At 41.1% G+C, this 21,470-nt stretch overlaps 2 protein-coding genes across 7 annotated transcripts; one reads left to right on the forward strand and one right to left on the reverse strand.

Annotated features, from left to right (window-relative positions):
• Positions 1-33: 33 nt before the first annotated feature.
• On the reverse strand, positions 34-17,065 carry LOC117221369 (uncharacterized). Of its 3 annotated transcripts, XM_076527683.1 has the most exons (9): positions 13,162-17,063; positions 8,230-13,104; positions 3,944-8,172; positions 3,034-3,240; positions 2,810-2,929; positions 2,441-2,698; positions 2,243-2,359; positions 2,094-2,165; positions 34-2,008 (listed from the first exon to the last, which is right to left on the reverse strand). In XM_076527683.1, exons 1-9 carry the CDS (start codon positions 15,257-15,259, stop codon positions 1,937-1,939), a joined length of 12,048 nt encoding a protein of 4,015 aa, XP_076383798.1. In that variant the 5' UTR covers positions 15,260-17,063; the 3' UTR covers positions 34-1,936. The 3 variants fall into 3 exon arrangements, with proteins under 3 accessions (XP_076383798.1, XP_076383797.1, XP_076383799.1); XM_076527682.1 differs by having other exon boundaries at positions 8,230-17,063; XM_076527684.1 differs by lacking the exons at positions 2,441-2,698; positions 2,810-2,929 and having other exon boundaries at positions 8,230-17,065.
• A 191-nt stretch (positions 17,066-17,256) lies between these two features.
• LOC117221377 (dihydrolipoyllysine-residue succinyltransferase component of 2-oxoglutarate dehydrogenase complex, mitochondrial) lies at positions 17,257-21,067 on the forward strand. Of its 4 annotated transcripts, XR_004490493.2 has the most exons (11): positions 17,257-17,505; positions 17,966-17,990; positions 18,139-18,190; positions 18,295-18,365; positions 18,452-18,579; positions 18,653-18,988; positions 19,109-19,284; positions 19,356-19,806; positions 19,880-20,019; positions 20,112-20,173; positions 20,350-21,067. XR_004490493.2 is itself a non-coding variant. In XM_033472292.2 (10 exons), the coding sequence occupies exons 1-9, from the start codon at positions 17,431-17,433 to the stop codon at positions 20,012-20,014; spliced, it is 1,449 nt and encodes a 482-aa protein (XP_033328183.2). In that variant the 5' UTR covers positions 17,257-17,430; the 3' UTR covers positions 20,015-20,019; positions 20,112-21,067. The 4 variants fall into 4 exon arrangements, 2 of the variants coding, with proteins under 2 accessions (XP_033328183.2, XP_033328182.2); XR_004490492.2 differs by having other exon boundaries at positions 19,880-20,173; XM_033472292.2 differs by having other exon boundaries at positions 20,112-21,067.
• Positions 21,068-21,470: the final 403 nt, after the last annotated feature.

The raw sequence follows: 21,470 nt of genomic DNA on the forward strand, positions 1-21,470 counted from the left end.
GAAAATACGTGTCCAAGAATAAATGCTTTAAACTTTGTCACAGATGTGGGAACAATGTTTTATTGTTACACGTAACAAATACTAGATACACAATGAACTTATACAAACTACAACGTAGTGTGGTCATTGATTTGCATGTAAATGATTGTAAACTTTTATAAGTACAATGTGTATTGGATGCAATAGTATATGTTAAAAGTAAATGATCTAGGAAAATACCAAATCATTGTACACAATTCCTTTGCATCTGATATTTTCTTTAAAAATTTCGCATTTCTCGCAACTTAGGACGTAGACTAATTGTCTAAACATTTGCCTTTCATCGCAATCACATATTAACCGCTTCGCGCGCTTTCTTTCTCGCTCGCTCGCTCTCTCTCCCTCTCCCTCTCTCTCTCTCTCTCTCTCTCTCTCTCTCTCTCTCTCTCTCTTTCTCCGGTGTCATGTCGCGACACCGATATTGTTTGTATAAGATTAAAAACGAGATATTTCGCGACATAATTGGAGCGATGCAGTGAGCGATAACGGATGCGTTATCCCGCAACGTAATATCGTTCATGAGGTGCTATAGACGAGTAAACATGCTTTAATTCGAAAAAGTTTGGTTCCATTGATACAACATAAAAGGAAGCCGAGTGGCCACAGACGAAGCAAAAACCGAAGCGCGTGTTTACTTGTTTGCGGCACCACACGAACGATGAGGGATAACACGTCCGTGGCATAGCATAAGTGGCATCGCGTCGCGAGATATCTCGTCTGCTGTGACCTTATACGTACAGTATCGGGGTTGCGACATAACGCGTCCATGGGTGCAAAGCGGTTAAGGTTTTCCACTTACATCATTGGTAAAAACGCATTTTCTTTTTCTTTAAACTAACAAATTGAAAAAAAGAGTATTAACAATCGGAGAGTACCTTCCACTTAAATATTGCTTAATTTTTAACTCTGCAGAATCGCAAAGAAAATAGATATAATTTATTCAAATATTTCTTGAAACAAATATAAATTTAATATATGCATACGATATAAATGAGAGAACGATCAACAAAGAAGAAATGAATCGTTTGTAATAAGAAAATATGAAGAAGTCACGAAATTCATGAACTTGCTACAATCGCTATTTCGAAAGGCGAATATCTGAAATGGAAAAATAAAAATTTTCTTCAAGAAGTCAAGAACACATTATTCTTATTCGCGTAATCAAAACAATCGTACTATATTAGTTGGCAATCGATCATTCTCAATCCTTTGCACTCATCGAAGTAAACCATGAGAATTGTGCCACCTACGAATTTGTTATGAAATCACTGTTTACTATACATAGAATATAATATTAAAAGAACATCTCGAGTCACCGGCCAAGGTATATGCAAATACAGAGGCAAGAATAAGTGCAAAGGTTCAAGAGTCTCTTTCTTCCTTTTTCTTGCGACGTTAAATGCATTTTTTGATATTGCACTTATACGTTGTTCGTGTATTTTCTTACTCTTTTTATTTTAAACAGTTTCAACGGAAAAATATTGTTCAACGCGCACAAGGCACAGGAGGTTTGCCCTCGGTAGCGCGAGTCGATAAAATGGAATAAAGACTTCTCTACCACTTTTTTACAGACAAGATGCTAGTACGGTTCTTCGGTGTACTGTAAATATTATAATCTTTTCGCAATACCAATAATTTAATTTACCTACTTCTCTGTACAAATGTATTTATACTGTATATGTGCATTTTTTTGTAAATAAGATCCATGTATGTATATATATATATATATATATATATATATATATATATATATATGTATATATAAATAATTATATCCTTCGAATCTGTACAGTCGTTCAATGCAGAATGTGCTCCAAAGGTAAACAGTAATCTTTCTTAAGAGCACGACTAGAGACTATATATAGGATACATCAGTTCAAGCCTGATCCCTCAATGTTTAGAGTAAAGCTCGTACTTGACGTGTCATTTGCCATGATTGCAAACGTTTATCTTTACTTCCAGCTATAATCTGGAAGATGTTTATTGTTTATTAAAGAAAGTATGTCTTCTACAGGAAGAAAACAGAAAAACTTCTTCAATAATAACGTCTGTACCTTATTGTCTATGACTTCCATACTTAAAAGCATATTTCCAGGTCCAGGTATGCTGCATACAAGTCGATCATCCTACGAGTGAATTGTATTATCTGTAAACGCTCTGTCTCTATCGGCACTCTAGTTTCATTTGTATATTCGGAACTGACCTTTGTGTCAAATATATAAATATTTCCGTCGTAACATCCGGCAAATAACAATTGTTTGTACAGCCGCATACATACGATTCCTACACCAGCATCGTGCTGTGTAATCTGTTCGCCGTTCTATAATATAGAAGCGTCAATGCTGCATCATATTTTTATGTGATTTCGTAGAAAATTATTTCATCGTTTTTCATTACAAACCGTGAAATCAAAGACAAGGATGGACGTGGTACTTGTGCCACAATAAATTAGATTATGATCGCGCATCAAACTGTACACCGTATGACTTTTTTCACCAGAAATAGTGCGAAGAAATAGGCCGTTTTGCGCATCACGTATCGTTATCGGTTGACTACGAGATGCTACGATGAGAACTCTTCGTGGACCCTCGTTGGTTGCTTTTAAAGCTAATACAGATTTATCCGAGAATTGTATGCTATTCCCTTTAATAACGCCTGACTAGAATCGTAATTAATAAGAATTTCTTTATGCCGTACCAACAACGAGTTTCTAGCATCGTCTAAGAGTATCGTATCGACATATAGTACCTTCAACATTTGTTAAACAAACCTTTATATGATAACGAGACACGTGACCCGACTTTGTACCTATGAAAATGATCCCCCACGCTTCGTCCATACATTGTATCGGACTACCTATATCCGCAGTATCTCTCAATTGAACTCCGGTCTGATAACATTGAATTTCTTACATGTAACAGCGACACGCGGCAACGCGTTCTCTCGATAATAAATATATATTTGTGTGTGTGCATGTGTGTGTGTGTGACTTACCGTTATATTGTAACATCTTAAAGATCCATCCAACGAACCGGAAAACATCCAATCTTTGTTAACGTCCGTGCTGTTCGGATTATACACGTATAAACAAGTTACAGCTGCTTTATGGCCTTTATAGATATTTAATATTCCATTCGAAGCTTGGCTGTATCTATATATTCGGCCGTCTTCGCTCGCAGCTAGAAACGAATTCTCGTATACCTAAAAGATGTTTATTTCTATGATTAATCTATAGAGCATAACGAAACGTCTGAAATTTTCATATAGATTACCAGAAGCACAGGCATAAATTATTGTTTTCTTTTTCGATCGAGTATATATCGAGTTTCTATAGAATGTACGAACGATTCGAACGTAAAATAATAGAAAATTCCGCCAACGACTGGAACGTGTCCAAACTATGATTTGAAGCCGAGGTGTGAAGGAGAATAATAAGTGAGAAGCTTCGAGAAACTAGAAACTTTGGTTGTTTTATTAATACTAGGTACTCCTATGGGATTGTACACTCGTGGTAAAAATGCAAGAACTGTCTCGTAACAGCAAACGTGAACCTAACGGCAGAGAGAGAGAGAGAGAGAGAGAGAGAGAGAGAGAGAGAGAGAGAGAGAGAGAGAGAGAAAAAGAACAAATAAAAACGATTTTATCTATGAAATAAATTACGCTTAAATACAAAAAAGAATTATGAACGCAAAGTTTTCACGATCGAAATCGCGTGTACCGATCAAGTTTTTAACAACACAAAGATACGCGTGTGTACGTTGTATTACTAAAAATAAGATCACCGGTCACCGTGATCACGAATATCGTTTAAACGAAAGAAACGAAAAGAGATGGATCAAGAATAATCATGCACTGCTCCGATAAAACATTTTTTCTTCCAACACGACGCGGTCGACCCCTTTACCTTAATATCTAAAATAGGACCTTTGTGGACCGTGTATTGCGTCCTCGGTATCTCCTTGTCATCTTTCGTCTCTATCACAGTCAATATCGACCCGGAATCGTTTTGATGCTGATTCTTGGTAACTATCGTCTTCTCCTCTACAATTTCGACGTCCGGTTTATCACGGTCCTGAGATATGTCTACAACAAGCTGTTCCTTCGTCGGAATCTGCGCGACCTCGACGCCAAGATCGTCCCCCAAGTTCGTCGCTTCTTCGTGGTTCGCGAGGAAACTCATTCTCACAGACTTTGGTCCTCTTCTGGCTTTGTTAAAGTTAACCAAGTGATCCATAGATCTGGTTACATCGTCCGTCTTTTTTAACAACTTCGACATATGACAGTGAGACAATTCGGTGGTTAAAGTCGAAGTAACGCGTTTCAAATCTTTGGACATCGATTCCATCATTAAGCAGGAATGGCCCGTCGCGCGATCGTTGGGAACAGATTGTACGAACAAATTGATCGCCGAGATCCCATATTTTCGCAGTACATCGGGATCCACGTTCGGCTTCAGAATCGTGTGCTTACTGTCTACCAATCTCACTTTGCAATTCATCATCTCCGGCATCGTGTGCCGTTGTTTGCATCGTTTCAGATCTTTGCGATCCTCGCCCAAAGACGAAGAACTCGATAAAATTTCGATTTCCGACTGCGCGTTGCGTTTTCTGTTCACGGTCGTTTTATAATTACGACTTTTCTTGCCGTTCGAAGATACGCTTTCGGTGTCCTCGTCGTACGATGACAACGACGCGGGCGAAATACTAGGAAACGGAGTTTGAACGTTCCTCTCGAGAGATTCCTGTTCCGTGGCTTCTTGCACGGATGCGTCGATTTCAAGCTTTATCCGTTTCGTCACCTCTTCCGTGTACCGCGAACTTCTCCTAAGGGGAGTCCTGCTGCTTCCCCTGTTGCGCTTCATCAGCTTCCTACCGGACGCTTCGTCGTTTCGCGATAATTCGGCAGCGTCCATAAAAATGGGAACAGGCGTTCTACCGCGGTTATTGTTTTCTTCGCCGGACGATTTGTTCGATCGTTCGGATTCTCTTCTTTTCTTCGGCATTTCATGATCCTTCGAGCTTACGAAATGTTCCGGATCATCGACTACGCCCTCCTTGTCGCAACCTACATCTCGATTCGGAGAGGTGTCTCCGAACGATTCCTTGTTCGCTTGTTCCGGTTCGCAGTTGGAGCTTTTATCTATTGTCGAAATGTCATCGTCGGTTTCCGTAACGTTATCATCGTTTCTATGAAACGCGTCGGACAATGTTATCGTTTCTTCTGGATTTATAGATCTTATCTTATGAATACCAAACACTTCCACTTTCAAGATGAACTCTCTATTCTTATCGGCCGTGCATATTTCTTTCGTTTTATCGGTATCTACGTTCCCAACTCTCGAAGTATTTAAAATACGTTGATCACCGTGCACTACATCCTTGGCACCTGTTTCCATCGAACACGCGGTCGAACTCGATGCGACCTGGCCGATCGCTAAATTTCTATTTTCCGTAGATCGCGGTGCAGAGCCCGGTCTATCGTTTTCCGTGTTCGTCGGTGTCGCGAGCAACGTTCCTCGATTTTCTATTTCCGTGTCCATCGAGCTTGTTTCAAGTTGTTCCTCGCTATTTGCTCGAACCAGAATCTTATTTAGCGAAGGTGTTAACCGTGCATAGTTACACGCATCGATTTGCTCGTCGGAAGATGCCGAACGAATCTTCGAATGTTGAGTACGATTTTCTTCTATGCTCGTTAAAGGGACAGACACCACTATTTCTTGCGCCTCCTCTATCGACAATTTGGGCTCTGTGCACGACTTTGGACCGCTAGCCTGTTCTTCGATCATCGACGCGTCGTTTCCATCGGATACGTTCGTTCGACTATCCGAATTTTCCATACGAAGATCTTCTAATCTATTTTCTGCTACAGCATTTATCACTTCGACGACATTCTTCCAAACTCGTTGATCGTTGTTCCCCCTTTCTTGTCGCTGATCAACCACCGCGTTCTCTTTCTTGTTCGCGTGCAACTTCTTCGCGTACAACGCGGATAGCGGGAGCTCTTCTTCTTCGGGGGTCAGAGGGACAGCAGGCTGCGACAGGCCTCGAGTTTCTTTCTGATTTTTCTTCTTTCGCGTTTCAGCTTTTATCCTCCGTGTTCTCGCCATTTCCTTCCGATATGTTTCTTCCAGAAGCGCGAGACCGGTACTAGGTTTTCTTTGATCGTCGCTCGCTACCTGGACGAGCGAATCCCAGGTACTATCGTCCGAGTATATGGACGATCTCTCCGGTGTTCTATTTCCTCGCGTTTTTTCCTTCACGGGACTTACGGTGTTTGCATCGTTTCCCAAGATCCTGTTCTCGCTCTGCTCCAACGCTTCCGTCTTATCAAATTCATCCAAGAAATTCCGAAACTCTGTTCGCTCGACGACATCGTCAGTTTCTTCTCTATCGAATGTACAGAACTGATCGTTGCGCGAAGGAGTTCTCGAATGAATTACGGTCGACCTGTTGTCGCAACTTTCTCGAGGCTTAACTTCGCTCGTTGGAACAAGACCGGTATCCTCTTCGGTCGATTCGCGTCTTGAACCAACCTTCTTTAATATTGGTTTGATCGCATCGTTGGCTGCTCGTTTATCTTCTGCGTCGTCGTGCAACCTATCTCTGACAGACTCGGGCTTGTTGTCCCATTTCACTGCTCTCTCAAGTCCTTTGCGTTCCTTTTCTCTTTTAGAAGGTGGAGATTTCGGGGGAAAGCTGATACGATGTTGTCGTACAGCCTCCTCGTTCTCAGAACTACAGGTACTAGTATCGTTGGTTCTGTTTTCAAAATGTTCTTCGTATCTGTATGTTCTCGACTTGTTGATCCGAACAGGATTCGCTGTACTATCTTTGAACGGTACGTTCTCCGCAGTCGTATCGGCGCATTGATCGGTTACAGGTTTAGTTTCTATGTTTTGAATCAACTGTGACATTAATGCGGACGGAGTCCGAGGTCTGACCAAAGTTTTCTCAGTTTCTTCGTCTTCGTTCATTGTATCGTACCGTTCCGAATCGTTGGCCATTGGTAATGCGTCGCTTGTAAGCATTCGATACAAAGTCATTTTCTCGGTCATCAGTTTGTGAATTTCAACGTCGATCTCTATCATTCGATTCATAATCGCCTCCTTGGCAGTCGGATACATAGGATTCACCGTGTCAGCCGCCACTGCTTCTTTTATATGATTTTTGGAGAGATCGCGTTTCTTGCGTTGCTTGCACTTCATTTTGGGCTTGTCTTTCAGTTTGCGCAACGCCTCGTTTTCTTCTTTCCGGTTCGTTCTACTTGTATCCGTCGTTCGAATCGTGTCACGTACCTCCTGCAGTTTCTCACGTTCCAGCGCGATCTGAAACGAAACATCCCGAATAACGGACAGCTCTGTAGCATCGGAAGAAATTGAAATTATCTGAACTTTGTTCCGTTTCTTCTCGTTATTTCTGTCGCAACTGTCGTCGAGTTCTTCTATCGACTCCGACGATTTAATATTTCCTTCGGATGCTGCTACCGAGACAGTTCTCGCTGGATACGATATTTCATGCGGCGAAGATTGCCGAGGAATATCTTCGGCAACAGGCGCGTCTCTTCGCGAACTCGTTAGAAGATCTTCCATATCTATTGGAGTTTCTGATTCGGATCTTTTCGATGACTCTATATTTAGTTGAACGTTACCGGTCTTATCCGAAGCGGAAGAGACATCCGCAACCATCGAAATCTCTTTGTCAAGGCTCTCGGATGAAATTGTATTTAAATTCGTTTTCATCTCGTTCCGTGTTCTGGCAGACGTCCCGTTGCTTTTATCGAAATCCGATAGTTCTTCGAAGTCCATCGAGTCGGAGATTGCCAACTCGAAGTTCTCCGTGGGATATTTGTCGTCTTGCTTGGACGCGCTAACAAATGTATCCGTATCCCTGGCGATACACTCCTCCAGATCTAGATGAAAACGATTCAGTTTCTCGAGGGATCTTCCTTCCGTATCATCTATGTACTCGTCCAACACGATAAAGGGTTCCCTGTCTTGGTCGAACGCGTTGCGGCTAACCGAATCATGAATAGGCGAGAAGCGCGTCTGCTGCAAGTCTGTAACATCGGTTTCAGGTTCCTTCGATGTGTCCACGTTCTCCGGCTTCGATCGTTTTCTATCGGCTTTTGTGGTATCTAGAACATTGAAACGATTAATATCTATTTTATCGACAACGTTAGCGTCGATAGTACCTGGCTGCTCTTCTATCGACGATCGTCGAGTTAACGTCGCTCTATCAGAATCCTCTGTTTCTTCAAGATGGTCATCATGGTTATTTTTCTCGTCTTCTTTTACATTCGGTCGATCTTTGGTACTTCTACTACTCGCTTCCAACCACTGTTTAAAGTCTTTCGTTACACGTTCCTCTTCGTCTCCAGTCTTCGTTTCTACTTTACATAATGCAGATACTTGAGAAATATCATCTTCGACGGATTCCACGAAAAATCCTTTGAACGGGCTACCAGAACTATCGGGAGATCGTATTTCACTCGCTTCGACTCTATCGGTCCTCGATGTTCGCCTATTTTCGACTGTCCGAACAACCGATTCGCCGTTATCCCGATCACCGCCCTCTATTTCGGTTTCCAAATGATTGCCATTCGAAGAGTCAGCTTCCGAGTTATCGTTATATTTATTTTCTCGTAAGGTTGAATCGTTCTCGACGATATCGCTTTTTAAATAGCTACCATTATTCGAGCAATTAATTTTCTCCGAAGGATATACATCTGGATCATGATCGTATAAAAGCGACGTTAAATTTGTTAACACCGTTGCTTGTTCCTCAACTGCTTCGTTCCCATCTGATTCTATGTTAAATTCACATTCTATCGAATTCATTTCAGAACCATTGCCATTATTATCTTCGATGTTCGCGATTAATAATAACCTTTGCCCATTTTCTGCTCCCTCTCCTTCTCGATCCACTTGCTGCGCCCGTACAATTGTTTCGTTTACCGAATTTCCAGTTCGTCGATTATCTATATCCACCGCTTCTTTATTAGTAGCGTCGTCGTCTTTAAATCGGTTATATTCTTCCATCGCAGAATCGGTAGCAACGTGTCCTTTATTAATCTCTAACGCGTTGCTGCTCTCTATCGTCAAATTTTCGATAGACATTGCCGGTTCTCTAGTTTGCAACGATTCGGAGGTGTCGCTATTATTTCTCTTCTTTGGTTCGACCCGAACGATGTTACCCGCAGTTACAGTCGTCGCAGATTTGTCTATCTCTTCGGTTTTCGGTGGATGCTTCGAGTCCTTCTCCCTCGTCGAAAACTTTGATTTTGCCGTCTTCCTCTCGGCCGATTTCTTCTCCTTTTTCAGCTTCAGCTCTTTACTACCTTCCGATCGAATATTTTTAAATTTATTATGTTCGGCCACGGACAGTTTTTTAAACTTTTTCTCGTCCGCTTCTCCATTAGTTCCAATATGCAACGATGCAGGATCATCGTTCTTATCGTGGTTCTTTGGCCGAACAGGATGATCTTCGAGAAGATTCATTTTAATTCTGGTTTCCGACGATTCACTGGCAATCTTCCACTGGGCAGAAATACAAAGTTCTTTGTTGCATCGATGATGTTCTTCCTCGAAATTAGTTTTCTCCTTTACCTTTTCATGGGGAGGTGTGCAAGAAAGACTTGCCGATTGACTCGACTTTGTTTTGGCTAGCCGTGGATCCTTTAGAGTAACATTGTTTCCAACATCTACTCCAATTTCACTATCGACTTTATTCATCGACAAAGACCGAGGACTTGCACATTTATCTTTTAGCTCGGCTTCCTCTCGCAAACGTCTTTGCAGCGCGCGTTCTTTGTACGCCTTTATGTCGATCTTCTTGTAGCCGCTTCTACTTTCGGACGATACGGTGGACCGATCGGCTATACGCGCCTCGATCATCGAATGCGTACAGCTACCGGAGGACGTGTTGTTATCTACGTTAACGTAACTAATAACATCGGCACGCGATTCTCCTACAGCCTGTAACAGCGTATCGTTTGCACATAGAGCAGTGTCTACGGATTCTTCGTTAATTTCAGTTACTTCGCAAGCCATAGGTTCTTCCACGCTCTCGTCCGCTTTCCTGGTATCGGTGATCGTTACGCTACCAGCACCAACTCTGCCGTCCGTTTCATTTGATTTCTCTACAATTTGGTTTTGTTCAGGTTCATTCGAGTCTGGCATTTGCTTCAGTTGTGCCTTAGTCTTTGGTTGCAGGGCCATCGATACGATCGTTGGCTTCTTCTTAGGCTGCAACGACGATACCTCCTTGTCGCTGGTAATCGTAGGAGCTTGTTGTTTCCTTGACGGCGAACTCTGCGATCCCACCCACGAATCTGTCTCTACCGTCGTATCGATGGCAGTCGGATCAACGCGACTGTTGCTAAACTCGTTATCGAATCCTTGAGAGACGCTGTCTTCGAACGTGCTCAACGGCTCCTCCTTAATCGTCACCTCTTTTTTAATCTCATCCTCCGTTAACAGTCGGAACTCTTCGGAGTATTCGCTAGACCTCGACGTGTTAGAATGAGAATTCCTTTTCCTCCTCCTCTTCTTCTCTCTTTTCCGCTTCTCCTTTCTGTCCCTTTTCCGTCTCTCGCGTTTCCGCGACTTGCGTTCTTTACATTTACTCTTCTCTTTCCATTGTTTCTCGATCTCGGCAGTCACTTCGTCTCTGATAGTTTCATTGAGCGACCTTTTCTTCGCGATCTTCTCCTTCTCTTTAATTACTTTCAGCAGTTTCGTCACATCGGAAGCAACGGTCTCCTCGTCGGTTTCGCTCGAACTGCTCGTGCTGTGGTCGTTGCTGCTTTCCGATCGTTCTATCGTCCTCGATTCCTCTATCTCGTTACAACGGTCCACGTGCTTCTCCTGATTGTACAGAGGCGATTGTTCGCGCGTCACGGGACTCAGGCTCAAATGTCTCATGGGCGAATCGGACGAGCAATACCGTTGAGACTGGTAGCTCTTACCGCCTACCCCGGACAAGTTTTCGGCACTGTTCGACGCGTGTTTCCACATGCCGGCCGATGCCGATGCCGATGCCGATGCCGATGCCGATGCGTTTATCGTTCCATACTTGGCTTCCCATTCTTCCTTGGTCAAATTCCTGAACGAATCAGGATCGTCTCGCTCCTTTCTGCTCCATCTCTCGCAACGTTCGCCCCTAAAACTGTTTCGATCCTCGGAGCTTGATTTCCGCGCTCTCGAGGTGTCCGATCCTACGTTTTTGCCGAGCGACTTGGCTCTTGCAATTCCTGCTGAAAATATGTCGTCGAGGTCAGCCGCCGTTGCGTTCGAAATCTGTGCAAACGTATTGCGCTCGAAAGCTTCTGTCACCGGCTGCAACGATAGTTTCTGCATCTCCGCGTACGTCTTTGAAGCTACGTTGGGCAAGCTTCTCGTTCTCTCGGTTACTTGAGACAGGATGTCGTCCAGATCAGCTTCGTTGAACAACGGCTGTTGCTTTTTGCACAGAGTTTCCACTTCGGTGTTGGATTTATTCGGAAGCGATTTCCTTGACGAGCTAGTGTCTTCTCGCGAGAGATTCGCAGCCAATTCCGTGGTCAAGGAATAGCGCGAAGGTTCCTCCTTCGTGTACGAAGATCTGTCTTCTGCCTTCTCTATATACGAATCTCCGCGTTCTTGGTAATCGAACGGTTGCACGTCTATATCGTCGAAATATTCAGAGTTATATATCCTTGAATTATCAGCCTGATTCACGGTTCGAACTTCGTCGATATTCGTCTTCTGTTTCTCGCTTAACTCGAGTTCCGGGGGCATAGGGTCTAATTGTAGAACTTCGCTTAAATGATGGATGAACTCTGTGGGCAAGTCTGTGATACCTACCACAGCACCTGGGTCCAACATTGCGTTCAATTGGTTCATGAACTCTTCTCTGTCGTACTCTTTCATCTTCTCGTCCTCGGTGTTTCGCATTTTCAGGGACAGCGAAGATCTTCGTTCCTTCACCAAATGTTTCATCGCGATATCGAACTTGCGAAGACTCGAATTATTAACCATATTGCATATGTCGTTCTTGCTCATCTTCAAAAATCGGCTGATCACTCTGTTTTTCCATGAGGATTCGGAAGTAGGAGCTTCCGATTTTCTGTTCTCTTTCTTGGGATTCTGACCCTTCTGCGTGCCAATATTGTTCAGTCTTGTCACGGTTAAGGAGGGTGCACCAGGTTTTTCCAAACCTTTGCAGCGATCCTTGTTATTCGATGTGTCGTTTAATTTTTCAGATGTTGAAGTCTTCGCAATGTCCGCGCAATGTATCCAATTTATTTTCGAACCGTGTTCTTTCTGGCGAGCCTTGGTTTCATTGTTTCTCTTATGCTCCGATGGATGTTTTTTAGTCGATCTCCTTTCCCGCTGAGAATTTACAGCTGTTGTAGCTTGTTGTGATATCTCTCTATGCCACTCTTCCGGTTTTTGCAGTACTTTTGTCTTCGAACTTAAATTAAATATTACTTTCGGTCTTATTTGATCAGTCGTCAACGGTGCATCCTCGATAGTTTCATTTTCTACGTTCTGTTCCTCGTCGGTTACATGATTTTCCTCTGGTTTTTGAGCATGTTCCGACTCAGAAATCGTAGCCTGATTCCCTTTCTTTATTTTACTTTCCTTCTTCTTCTTCTTCTTCTTCTTCTTCTTCTTCTGTTTTTCACCGACACAATTTATAAATTGTTGATTCGTCGACGAAATGCATAATACATCCTCCTTTGGCACAGGAATTTCCGATGGCGTACATCGCGCTTCCGATAATACCGACGATGTACCTCGACTACTCTTCATTTCTTCAGACATGTTCATTATTTGTTTGGCAAATTCCATTGCTTCTTGCATGTCCTCTAATCCATCGTCCATACTTATGCCCTGCCGATTACTGGAATCTTTCTCCAACAGAACTTCCTGCGGCGGAGGTGGGGGGACGTCAGCGATATTCATGGATGGCGGTGGTAATCCAAAATCTTGCACCATCGCTTGCCCGTTGTTCGCTTGCGGTAGAACAGATTGATAGTTTACTGCTAAATTGGGCATGAAGGGCGGTGGTTGCGAAAAATTGGCTGCAACAGGATTCACATTAAAGTCTGACATTTGTGGGGATTCCATTAAATTCGTACCAATCATGCGAGATCCTGAAGCATTCAGCGGTGCAATTAGCTTGGAACGTTCTTGCGAAGAAAGCCGCGGATCGAAGATCGGTGGTGGTTGCAAAAGCTCGTCTCGTTTGCGAATCTTCGGCGGTGGCTGTTGAGGATTGAATTCAGGTAACTTCTCGTTGGTTTTCATCGGAGTAATCCTAGGAGGTGGCCCTCTAGGATCGAAAGAAGGGGGCGGTTGCATAATACCCACATTATTCGGAGGAACGCTTGTTACTTGATTTCTCGTGTCTAAAGGAGACCTAGACTGTGTTACTTCTTGTCTAGTAGACGATTCGGTTACCGACATCGACCGTATATTCGGTGGAGGTTCGCTGGGGTCGAATGCAGGAGGCAAATCGCTCGAAGAAAATGGCACTAATATATGGTGCTGAGAGTCATGGCTTGAAACAGGTACACTGTGTGGAAATGGCGGTGGTGCGCACGAGCCAAATGTAACCAGACCCATGTCGGCTGTCTTATACGGTGCAACGTGTCTCGGTGGAGGCATTCGATTTCCATGAAACGATAGCCTTTGTGGTCCCCTAAAAAATACGTTCTTTCCATTTTGTTGAAACGTCCACCTACACCTAGGTCCAGGAGGAATTCTTGGAGAAAATCTGAGCGGTACGTTGAATAATCTCGGCTGAAAACCAGGTGGATTACATAATTTATGTACTTCGTCGTAGGATGAACTTATCGAAGATTTAGAATCACAGATAGAATTTATAGGAATTCCCTCGTTAGAAGGTGAAGAAGTTGATAAATTAGTTTCGGTAGAATCAGCTGTATTCGCCGGCGTCTGACTTTTTAAACGACCTTCTTCGTTCGTATCCGCTATTGTTTCTTGCACGATAACTATATCGTTCACTGTATCTAGCATCACGCTCTGATTCTCCAAAAAAGCTGCTTGCGATGCATCTCGATCGTTTAAAATTGATTCGGACAGAGGAATTGTTTCTAAATCATTAAATACTAAAGAATTTCCATTTATCAAATCGTTTATAGGTTGTATCGATGAAACATTCCTTATATTTTCATCTAAATTAAAATCTGTATCGGTACTTGTATTAGAACAGTGTAAATATTCTGAAACATTGTCACACTGCAAATGTATACTCTCCAAATTGCAATCAGAATTCGATAACTCGTGAAACATTCGATCTTGGCATCCATCGCCTTCTAACAATGTACTAGATTGATTCAAATTATCGTTACTGTGCCCCAATTTTGAGACATTCGAGGGATCATCCTCGCTTTCATTTATAATTGTAACGTCGTCGTTCTCGCTAATAATTTTATTCGTAGCTTCGCTCTCAAAGGCAATTATAATATCGTGTTCGTTATCTCTGGCCTCGGCATGATCAAACTTTGTATTATTACAGTCCACTCTCCCTATATCTCTAAAGTCGGTAAAAGTTAAATCAAGCTCGGGTGGTTCGTGTCTGAGTTCGGGGATACCTTTCTTTAAAGTAACTCCTTTCTCAGAGTTACTATTTGGTAAAAAGGACAAATCGTCTTCCCAAAAATTGGTAAGGTCCTCCTCGGTTATGGAAGATAATTTTCGTTTTAGTTTGTCAGCTGTCTCTGTAATTTTTTGTTGACGTTCTTCTTCGGATCCAAGTAAAGGAGTCTGCGGTACCGACATAGATTTTTCTTCTTCTATTACTTGTTCTTCTTGCGGCAGCAGTATTCTAGGTGCTGGATTTTTTGCGAAACCCTTACAAAATAGGGGAACCGGTGGTCTACCAGGCCCTGAAAACCTTACTATTCCACGGCCATTGATCGCTCTACCTCTACCGTTTGGCCGAAATGGTAAATTAGCCCTGTACTGCGAGCGTGGGATAAAATTTTTGTTCTGTTGCCATGGTGCAAAATTTGGGCCTTCTACCCATTTCTCAGATCCAGGTAATCTGTGTAGCAGCCGTGAACGATTAAAGGTTGGATGTGGAAACCTAGGTCCATTATAGCCATTGGATGGACCGATCGAACGTGTACCCCGTGGTCCAAAGCCTCTTCCTCTGAATCCACTAGCACTCATCACACTGTTGATTATGATACTCGAATTATTATAGCACATTTGAGCCTACAGGTCTTTTAACAATCATGAGACTCTTGAGGCGCGCTAACTTGCTTGTGCAAATGTTCACGTGCCACATAATTTATTCTGTTAGGGTCTTGTTATCCCACAGAAATAACCTGTTAATAGATGTTCGAATGTTCGTAATAATGCACATTCTAAGAGTTTTCACAATTCCAGCCACAATCATTTGAGAAATTACAACCTAGTATAAATAACGTATTGATATCGTACAAGAAATAATGTCAACATGGAAATGTATGCTCTATAATGGTATCATTAACCTTTTTAGTCGAGATTACTTGGTTAATGCAAATTTTACAAGCAACGACATGTATCACGATCGGTATATAAATATAATTCACATTCTATTACGAAGAAATATAGACAATCTTTCATATTCGAATGGAATAATAACAAAACGACGTGGACTTATCATTCAAATGTAATCGCCATGTTGCACAATAGATCTCATCAACCTCAATAAACAACGAACACTTTGCTGTCAAACGGACAAGTTCTACGAAAAAATGTCTTCCGAACAGCTCGATCTTCGTGCAATAATTAACAATTAAACAGTATCGTGTGTTCTATTCATAACAAATCCGTTCCGATACACAACCACTACACCGTACCCCATTCCATTCAATTACATCTCCGAATTCACACGTTTAAAAACCTAAACTTGGTCACGAACTCATGAACCTAGTGGAGATCAGCGGAGATCGTTCGTTATACTTTCGATCATAGCGTTCACTCTGTGCTAATTCCTCGATCGAAGTTTTCATAGAATTCCTTTCTAGACAGATCGATTTACCGTAAAATCAGGCATATTCTAAGTGAAATCTGCATTTTTACAATCGTACACGGTGCCAGTTTATAATCTGCTTAAAGAATCATAGAGAATAATCCCAGAAGTAACCTTAGTGACAAGATCATTGTTATCAGCTGTTGTAATTCACACTGATAAATTCGGTTTCGACAACAGCGATCAGCAGCGATCTTCCTCAAACATCCACGTCAATCCAATTCGTAAAAACTAGAATCTATTATTTATTCACTTTCGTTTTAACGATCACATATGTTGCACAATATTGTGAATAACATTTAACATAGAAAATAACATTCTGTCTAACATTTGTTTCTCCGAATTAATCTGCAATATAACATCCATATCGTCAAAATTAACACGTATACGTCAAGAAAATGCAATTCAAAGGTAAAACACATTTTATATCTACTACATACATATATATGTATGTATGTAAAGTATGTACATATGTATTAGTCGATTCTTTGAAACTATTGAAACATTTTTAAATTCTAAGCATGTGTAAATTTCTTTTATCTCATTTATGTAGGATGAGAAGACATTTAATACATATGTATATACACTTGTGTCTACAATATAATTTTAAACAAATTTCGGTCACGTTCTCAACCAATTTCGCGGCGAATGATTTTACACACTTTACGAACCCTCAACATCACAGCAAATTTGAATGTTTATGTACATATACCGGATACACGCACGCGCGCGCGCGCGCGCACCGCTAGATTGCAAAGGATACTTTGGCAGAGGCGAAACTTCCGAATTTTTCTACAATTGGTCCCATATGAATATGTGTATATACATGCGTACATACGCCGCAGAACTTCATCCAATTTAGACGTGTGTATATTGCACATGTGTAAGAACATCAGAGGTAATCAGAGATTTCCGTAAGACTTTTGCCTGCATAGAATGAAAACGTTCCGTGTTTTTACGCTTATTTAGACTGAAACTATACGATCTATGATTTAAGGTTTTGCGCGCTACGATGCGCATCATAGAAAATCGCGTGTACACAGATAGCTGTGTGCACTGATTTTTGTGATGTTTTCGGCAAACAAAGGTGGGAGGGTGGGAGGATGTGAGAATTCTGTTGAGCAAGAACAGTTCATGCATATAAAGATTGATGTTGTAGATCGCAGCCCCACCGCAGAGCACACGAGCGCACAGCTCCCTTAAGCTTGGTTCAGCTCTATGCCGTTTCCCTACTAACTGCTTCGTGTTCGCTTCTTACACGAGACCACACGAGACGAGTCACGAGAACGAGAATCGAGAGTCGTGTCGCGAGTGGTCGTGAGCGAACACGAGCGAACGCTTGAAAAGAATTTTCTGCCTGAGGATGGCCGCGATGCTGTCCAACTGTTCGCGGCTTGTGCCTCGTGCAATAACGCGAATTAGTATATCACGAACGAAGGTAAGTTCATTTTAGAAATTGGCGAATATCGTTCTCATCTGTGACACGTACATTAGGTAAGAAGCATAGAACGCCCTTTTGAAGTAGAATTTGCCAACAAAATTGTTGCAATACTACCCTTACCTGTCGCATTGATTATATAATAGTATCTGAACACTTATCTTTTTCTCGACTTGGTCCATCCGTACGATCTGTCATTGAAAAAACTATTAATTGCTCGGACAAGTCAGGCACAAGTCGAATCATATAAATAACGAAGTAACGTCAACCGATTACTGATTAGCGGTCGGTCGATTTTCAATCATGTTTCTTAGTTCTCGCGAAACATATTTTCACGCCAATTAGATTCGAAACGTGTGACGAATACACTTTGTCAAGTTTCGAATAGCAAATTTATGCTTCGGTTTAGTTATGAATCGTCCGATGGAATGACAATTAAATATATTAACGATTTTTTCAGGTTGTGAGGTCGTTTAGTAGTCAAGGTAAGGCTAATTGTGTTATCGAAGATAGTACAATAAGAAAAGTGGTGAGATATCTTGAACATCTAAACATTGTCTTTATAGAGAGGCATAGCAACGTTGGAGATAACCATGAACATAAACTACTAATTGTATCAAATCATTTTTGTAGGGCGCATACTATTTATCCACACCGAACATGTGGTCAACAAGAATTCTCAATTGTAAGTGATAAAGCGTGTCGCAGATATATATATATATGCATATATACTTTCTTACAGACCGCTTAAAAACATCATTTTATTTTGATGTTACATGAACTATACAGGTGTACAAAATATAAGAGATTACAATGTTGGGCAGACCAGGCAAGACACATACGTTCAACAGCTTCGTTATGTAAGTCAGTTTCTAGGCATTCGGGAACTCGACTATAAATAGCATCGCAAAGTCTGCCTTAATAATATTGTATTTGATCGCAACAGGGGAAATAAGGGAAGTTGTAGTACCCGCGTTTGCAGAAAGTGTAAGCGAGGGAGATGTAAGATGGGAAAAGAAAGTTGGCGACCAAGTAAAAGAAGATGACGTTCTGTGTGAGATTGAAACGGATAAGGTAAAATTTTTAAAACAAATACATCCAGTCTTGTAACTCATCGATAATTAACTTGCGATAATTTTTTTCATAGACTTCAGTTCCTGTACCATCGCCTGGCGGGGGTGTTATTAAAGAATTATTTGTCAAAGACGGCGATACTGTAAAACCTGGACAAAAATTGTGTACCATTGACATTGGTGCTACCGGTGGAACTGCACCAGCAGCAGAAGCTCAAAAACCTGCTGCTGCACCTCCACCTCCTCCGCCACCTTCTCCTCCTACGTCTTCGGCAACTCCTCCTCCTCCTCCTCCACCACCACCACCACCACCGCCGCCACCATCGGCTGTACCGCCTCCAGCTGCTAAGCCTCCTCCACCGCAAGCACCTGCAGCCTCGATGCCAGTTGCTGCGATTAAACATGCACAGGTAAAATTGTCGTACAAATACAATGTGTTCGTTAACAAAATAAATGCTAATTCTAGCAAGAAAAGTAAAGAATAAATTATCTACTCTTGAGCCTATATAGAAATTTGTTAACTTCTTCAGTCTCTGGAAGGTGCCAAAGTTCAGTTGCCACCAGATGATTATACACGGGAAATAATTGGCACAAGGACAGAGCAGCGTGTGAAAATGAATAGAATGCGACTACGCATTGCGGAACGATTAAAAGATGCTCAAAATACGAACGCTATGTTAACAACGTTTAATGAAATTGATATGAGGTTGTATCATGTTTGTCGTAATTTATTTGTTCTCTACCATTCTTATTAGCTAATCACCTTTTTCTTTACAGTCGCCTGATGGAATTTCGTAAAACAAATCAGGAAAGCTTCACTAAAAAATACGGTTTGAAGCTTGGATTTATGAGTCCATTTATTGCAGCAAGTGCCTATGCTTTGAAAGAACAACCGGTAGTGAATGCTGTAATAGACGGCACTGACATAGTTTATAGAGACTACGTCGACATCAGCGTTGCAGTTGCAACGCCGAAAGGTCTCGTCGTACCAGTACTTCGTAGCGTCGAGAGTAAGAACTTCGCTGAAATTGAAATCGCTTTAGCAGCAATTGGTGATAAAGCAAGGAAAGGTAAAATATCTGTCGAAGATATGGATGGCGGAACATTCACAATAAGTAATGGCGGTGTCTTCGGTTCTCTCATGGGAACACCTATTATTAATCCACCACAAAGTGCAATTCTTGGCATGCACGCTGTATTTGATAGACCTGTTGCAGTAAAGGGCGAGGTGATTAATATAGTTCAGTTTTGAAATTAGATTTTTTTAAAGAATCGCTGTTACGATTACCATTATTTTTTAGATCAAAATTCGTCCAATGATGTACGTAGCTTTGACGTATGATCACCGATTGATCGATGGACGTGAAGCTGTATTGTTCTTAAGGAAGATCAAGGACGCTGTGGAAGATCCCAGAATTATCTTAGCCGGCCTTTAAGCACCGTAAACATTTTCACTGAATCGCTTAAAATAATACGTCTCTCGTCACTACTAAAACATTTTTGAACACATTGTATTATATTCTGTTCATCTAGGCTTTTACTTATAAATCGAAGATACTCCTGAATACACGTACCGACCATTGTGATAAGGGGAAGTAAGGAAAAATATCACACGAATACAAAACTAACATTTGAATCGTTTTTACTTTAAAACTTTTATCATATTATCATAGTATTACCTTAGTTAGCTCATATTTCAGTATTCAAATTCAAGATTTCCGTGACACACATGCTGCGACATAATTAAACCAATATTTTTCTTTCGTTGCAGTTGCTCCGCTCTAAGAGCTGCACATAAAGAATCACATTGGTATAAAAAAAACAAATATATATTTTAACATTCTTGTGGCGAAAATTTAGAACACAGTTTGTAAGAATTGAAATATAAAGAACAAAGGAAATGCACTATTAAATATCTTTGAATTACAATGACAAAATAAGAGTACAATGGAAGAAATTTACGACGTTTCATCAGAGGTGTGGAATTCAATTTTTTGCCTTCCGAAATATTATTTATTGTATAAGCGGTATATATTTATTTCTCGCGTCGTTTATATTGCTGGACAATATGTTTTTGTTACTACAATTTTACGTGTTCTTACATTCTTTAAACATGAGGATAACATCAACCACGAGAGTCGGTAATAATCATTTCATTGTTTTCTAAAAATGTATTTTTATTTGGATGACTTTGATCAGCGAAGTGTTAGTCAAAACGTGGAAATGTTAGTCAAAATAATTAGAGGATACTTTATTGCAAGGATAAGTGTATCAAGATAATTGAAATAAAATTTCACGAATCTGTATCTTGTCAACATTGTTGAAGCAGAAAAATCAACTAAATAGAAATTCGTTTTTACATTTTCTGCACACATCTTCTATCCATCGGTTTCTTTTAGCGAGGTAAATACTTTGCACTTGATCGTAACTATTGTCGAATGCAACCGTGTAAATTATTGTTGTTAAATAAAAGAGAAAGTAATATTAAATCAGTTCGTTATAAATTATTCAATTTAAAAATATATCATTTAGCAGTTGTTAGTTCTTAACAAGTTTTGAAATTATTATCGATAAAATATGTATATGTATCTCAAATTGATATCTAGTAATAATAATCTTAATAAATAAACGTTTGGAAATAATCTTAATAATAAACTTAAGGCTGAAAACATGATATCAAAAATTCTGCAAAAAATGGACATTGAATACATACATTGTATGTACATATGTACATACGCGGTTACTTTAAAAAAAGAACGAGAGATGATCGAGAGAGAGAGACAGAACGAAACCATGAGGCCCTATGTATCCACCTCTCAATCCTGTTCCAATGAACAGAAAAACGGGTTGTGCAAAACTTCAGCTCTATCGGACAACTGTTCGGTGACCTCC

This window comes from Megalopta genalis, unplaced genomic scaffold (genome assembly GCF_051020955.1).
Source record: "Megalopta genalis isolate 19385.01 unplaced genomic scaffold, iyMegGena1_principal scaffold0037, whole genome shotgun sequence".
NCBI classification, from domain to species: Eukaryota; Metazoa; Arthropoda; class Insecta; order Hymenoptera; family Halictidae; genus Megalopta; species Megalopta genalis.

Bases quoted from the DNA above. Each gene is read 5' to 3' on its own strand.
- LOC117221377 (XM_033472291.2), top strand. From the start codon at position 17,431: ATGGCCGCGATGCTGTCCAACTGTTCGCGGCTTGTGCCTCGTGCAATA. The intron at 17,506-17,965 runs GTAAGTTCATTT...CGATTTTTTCAG, and splicing joins TTAGTATATCACGAACGAAG to GTTGTGAGGTCGTTTAGTAG. The intron at 19,807-19,879 runs GTGATTAATATA...ATTATTTTTTAG, and splicing joins CTGTTGCAGTAAAGGGCGAG to ATCAAAATTCGTCCAATGAT.
- LOC117221369 (XM_076527682.1), bottom strand. From the start codon at position 15,259: ATGTGCTATAATAATTCGAGTATCATAATCAACAGTGTGATGAGTGCT. The intron at 8,173-8,229 runs GTACTATCGACG...TCAATGTTCTAG, and splicing joins GTCGATAGAAGAGCAGCCAG to ATACCACAAAAGCCGATAGA. The intron at 2,009-2,093 runs GTACAGACGTTA...AACATCTTCCAG, and splicing joins TGGAAGTCATAGACAATAAG to ATTATAGCTGGAAGTAAAGA.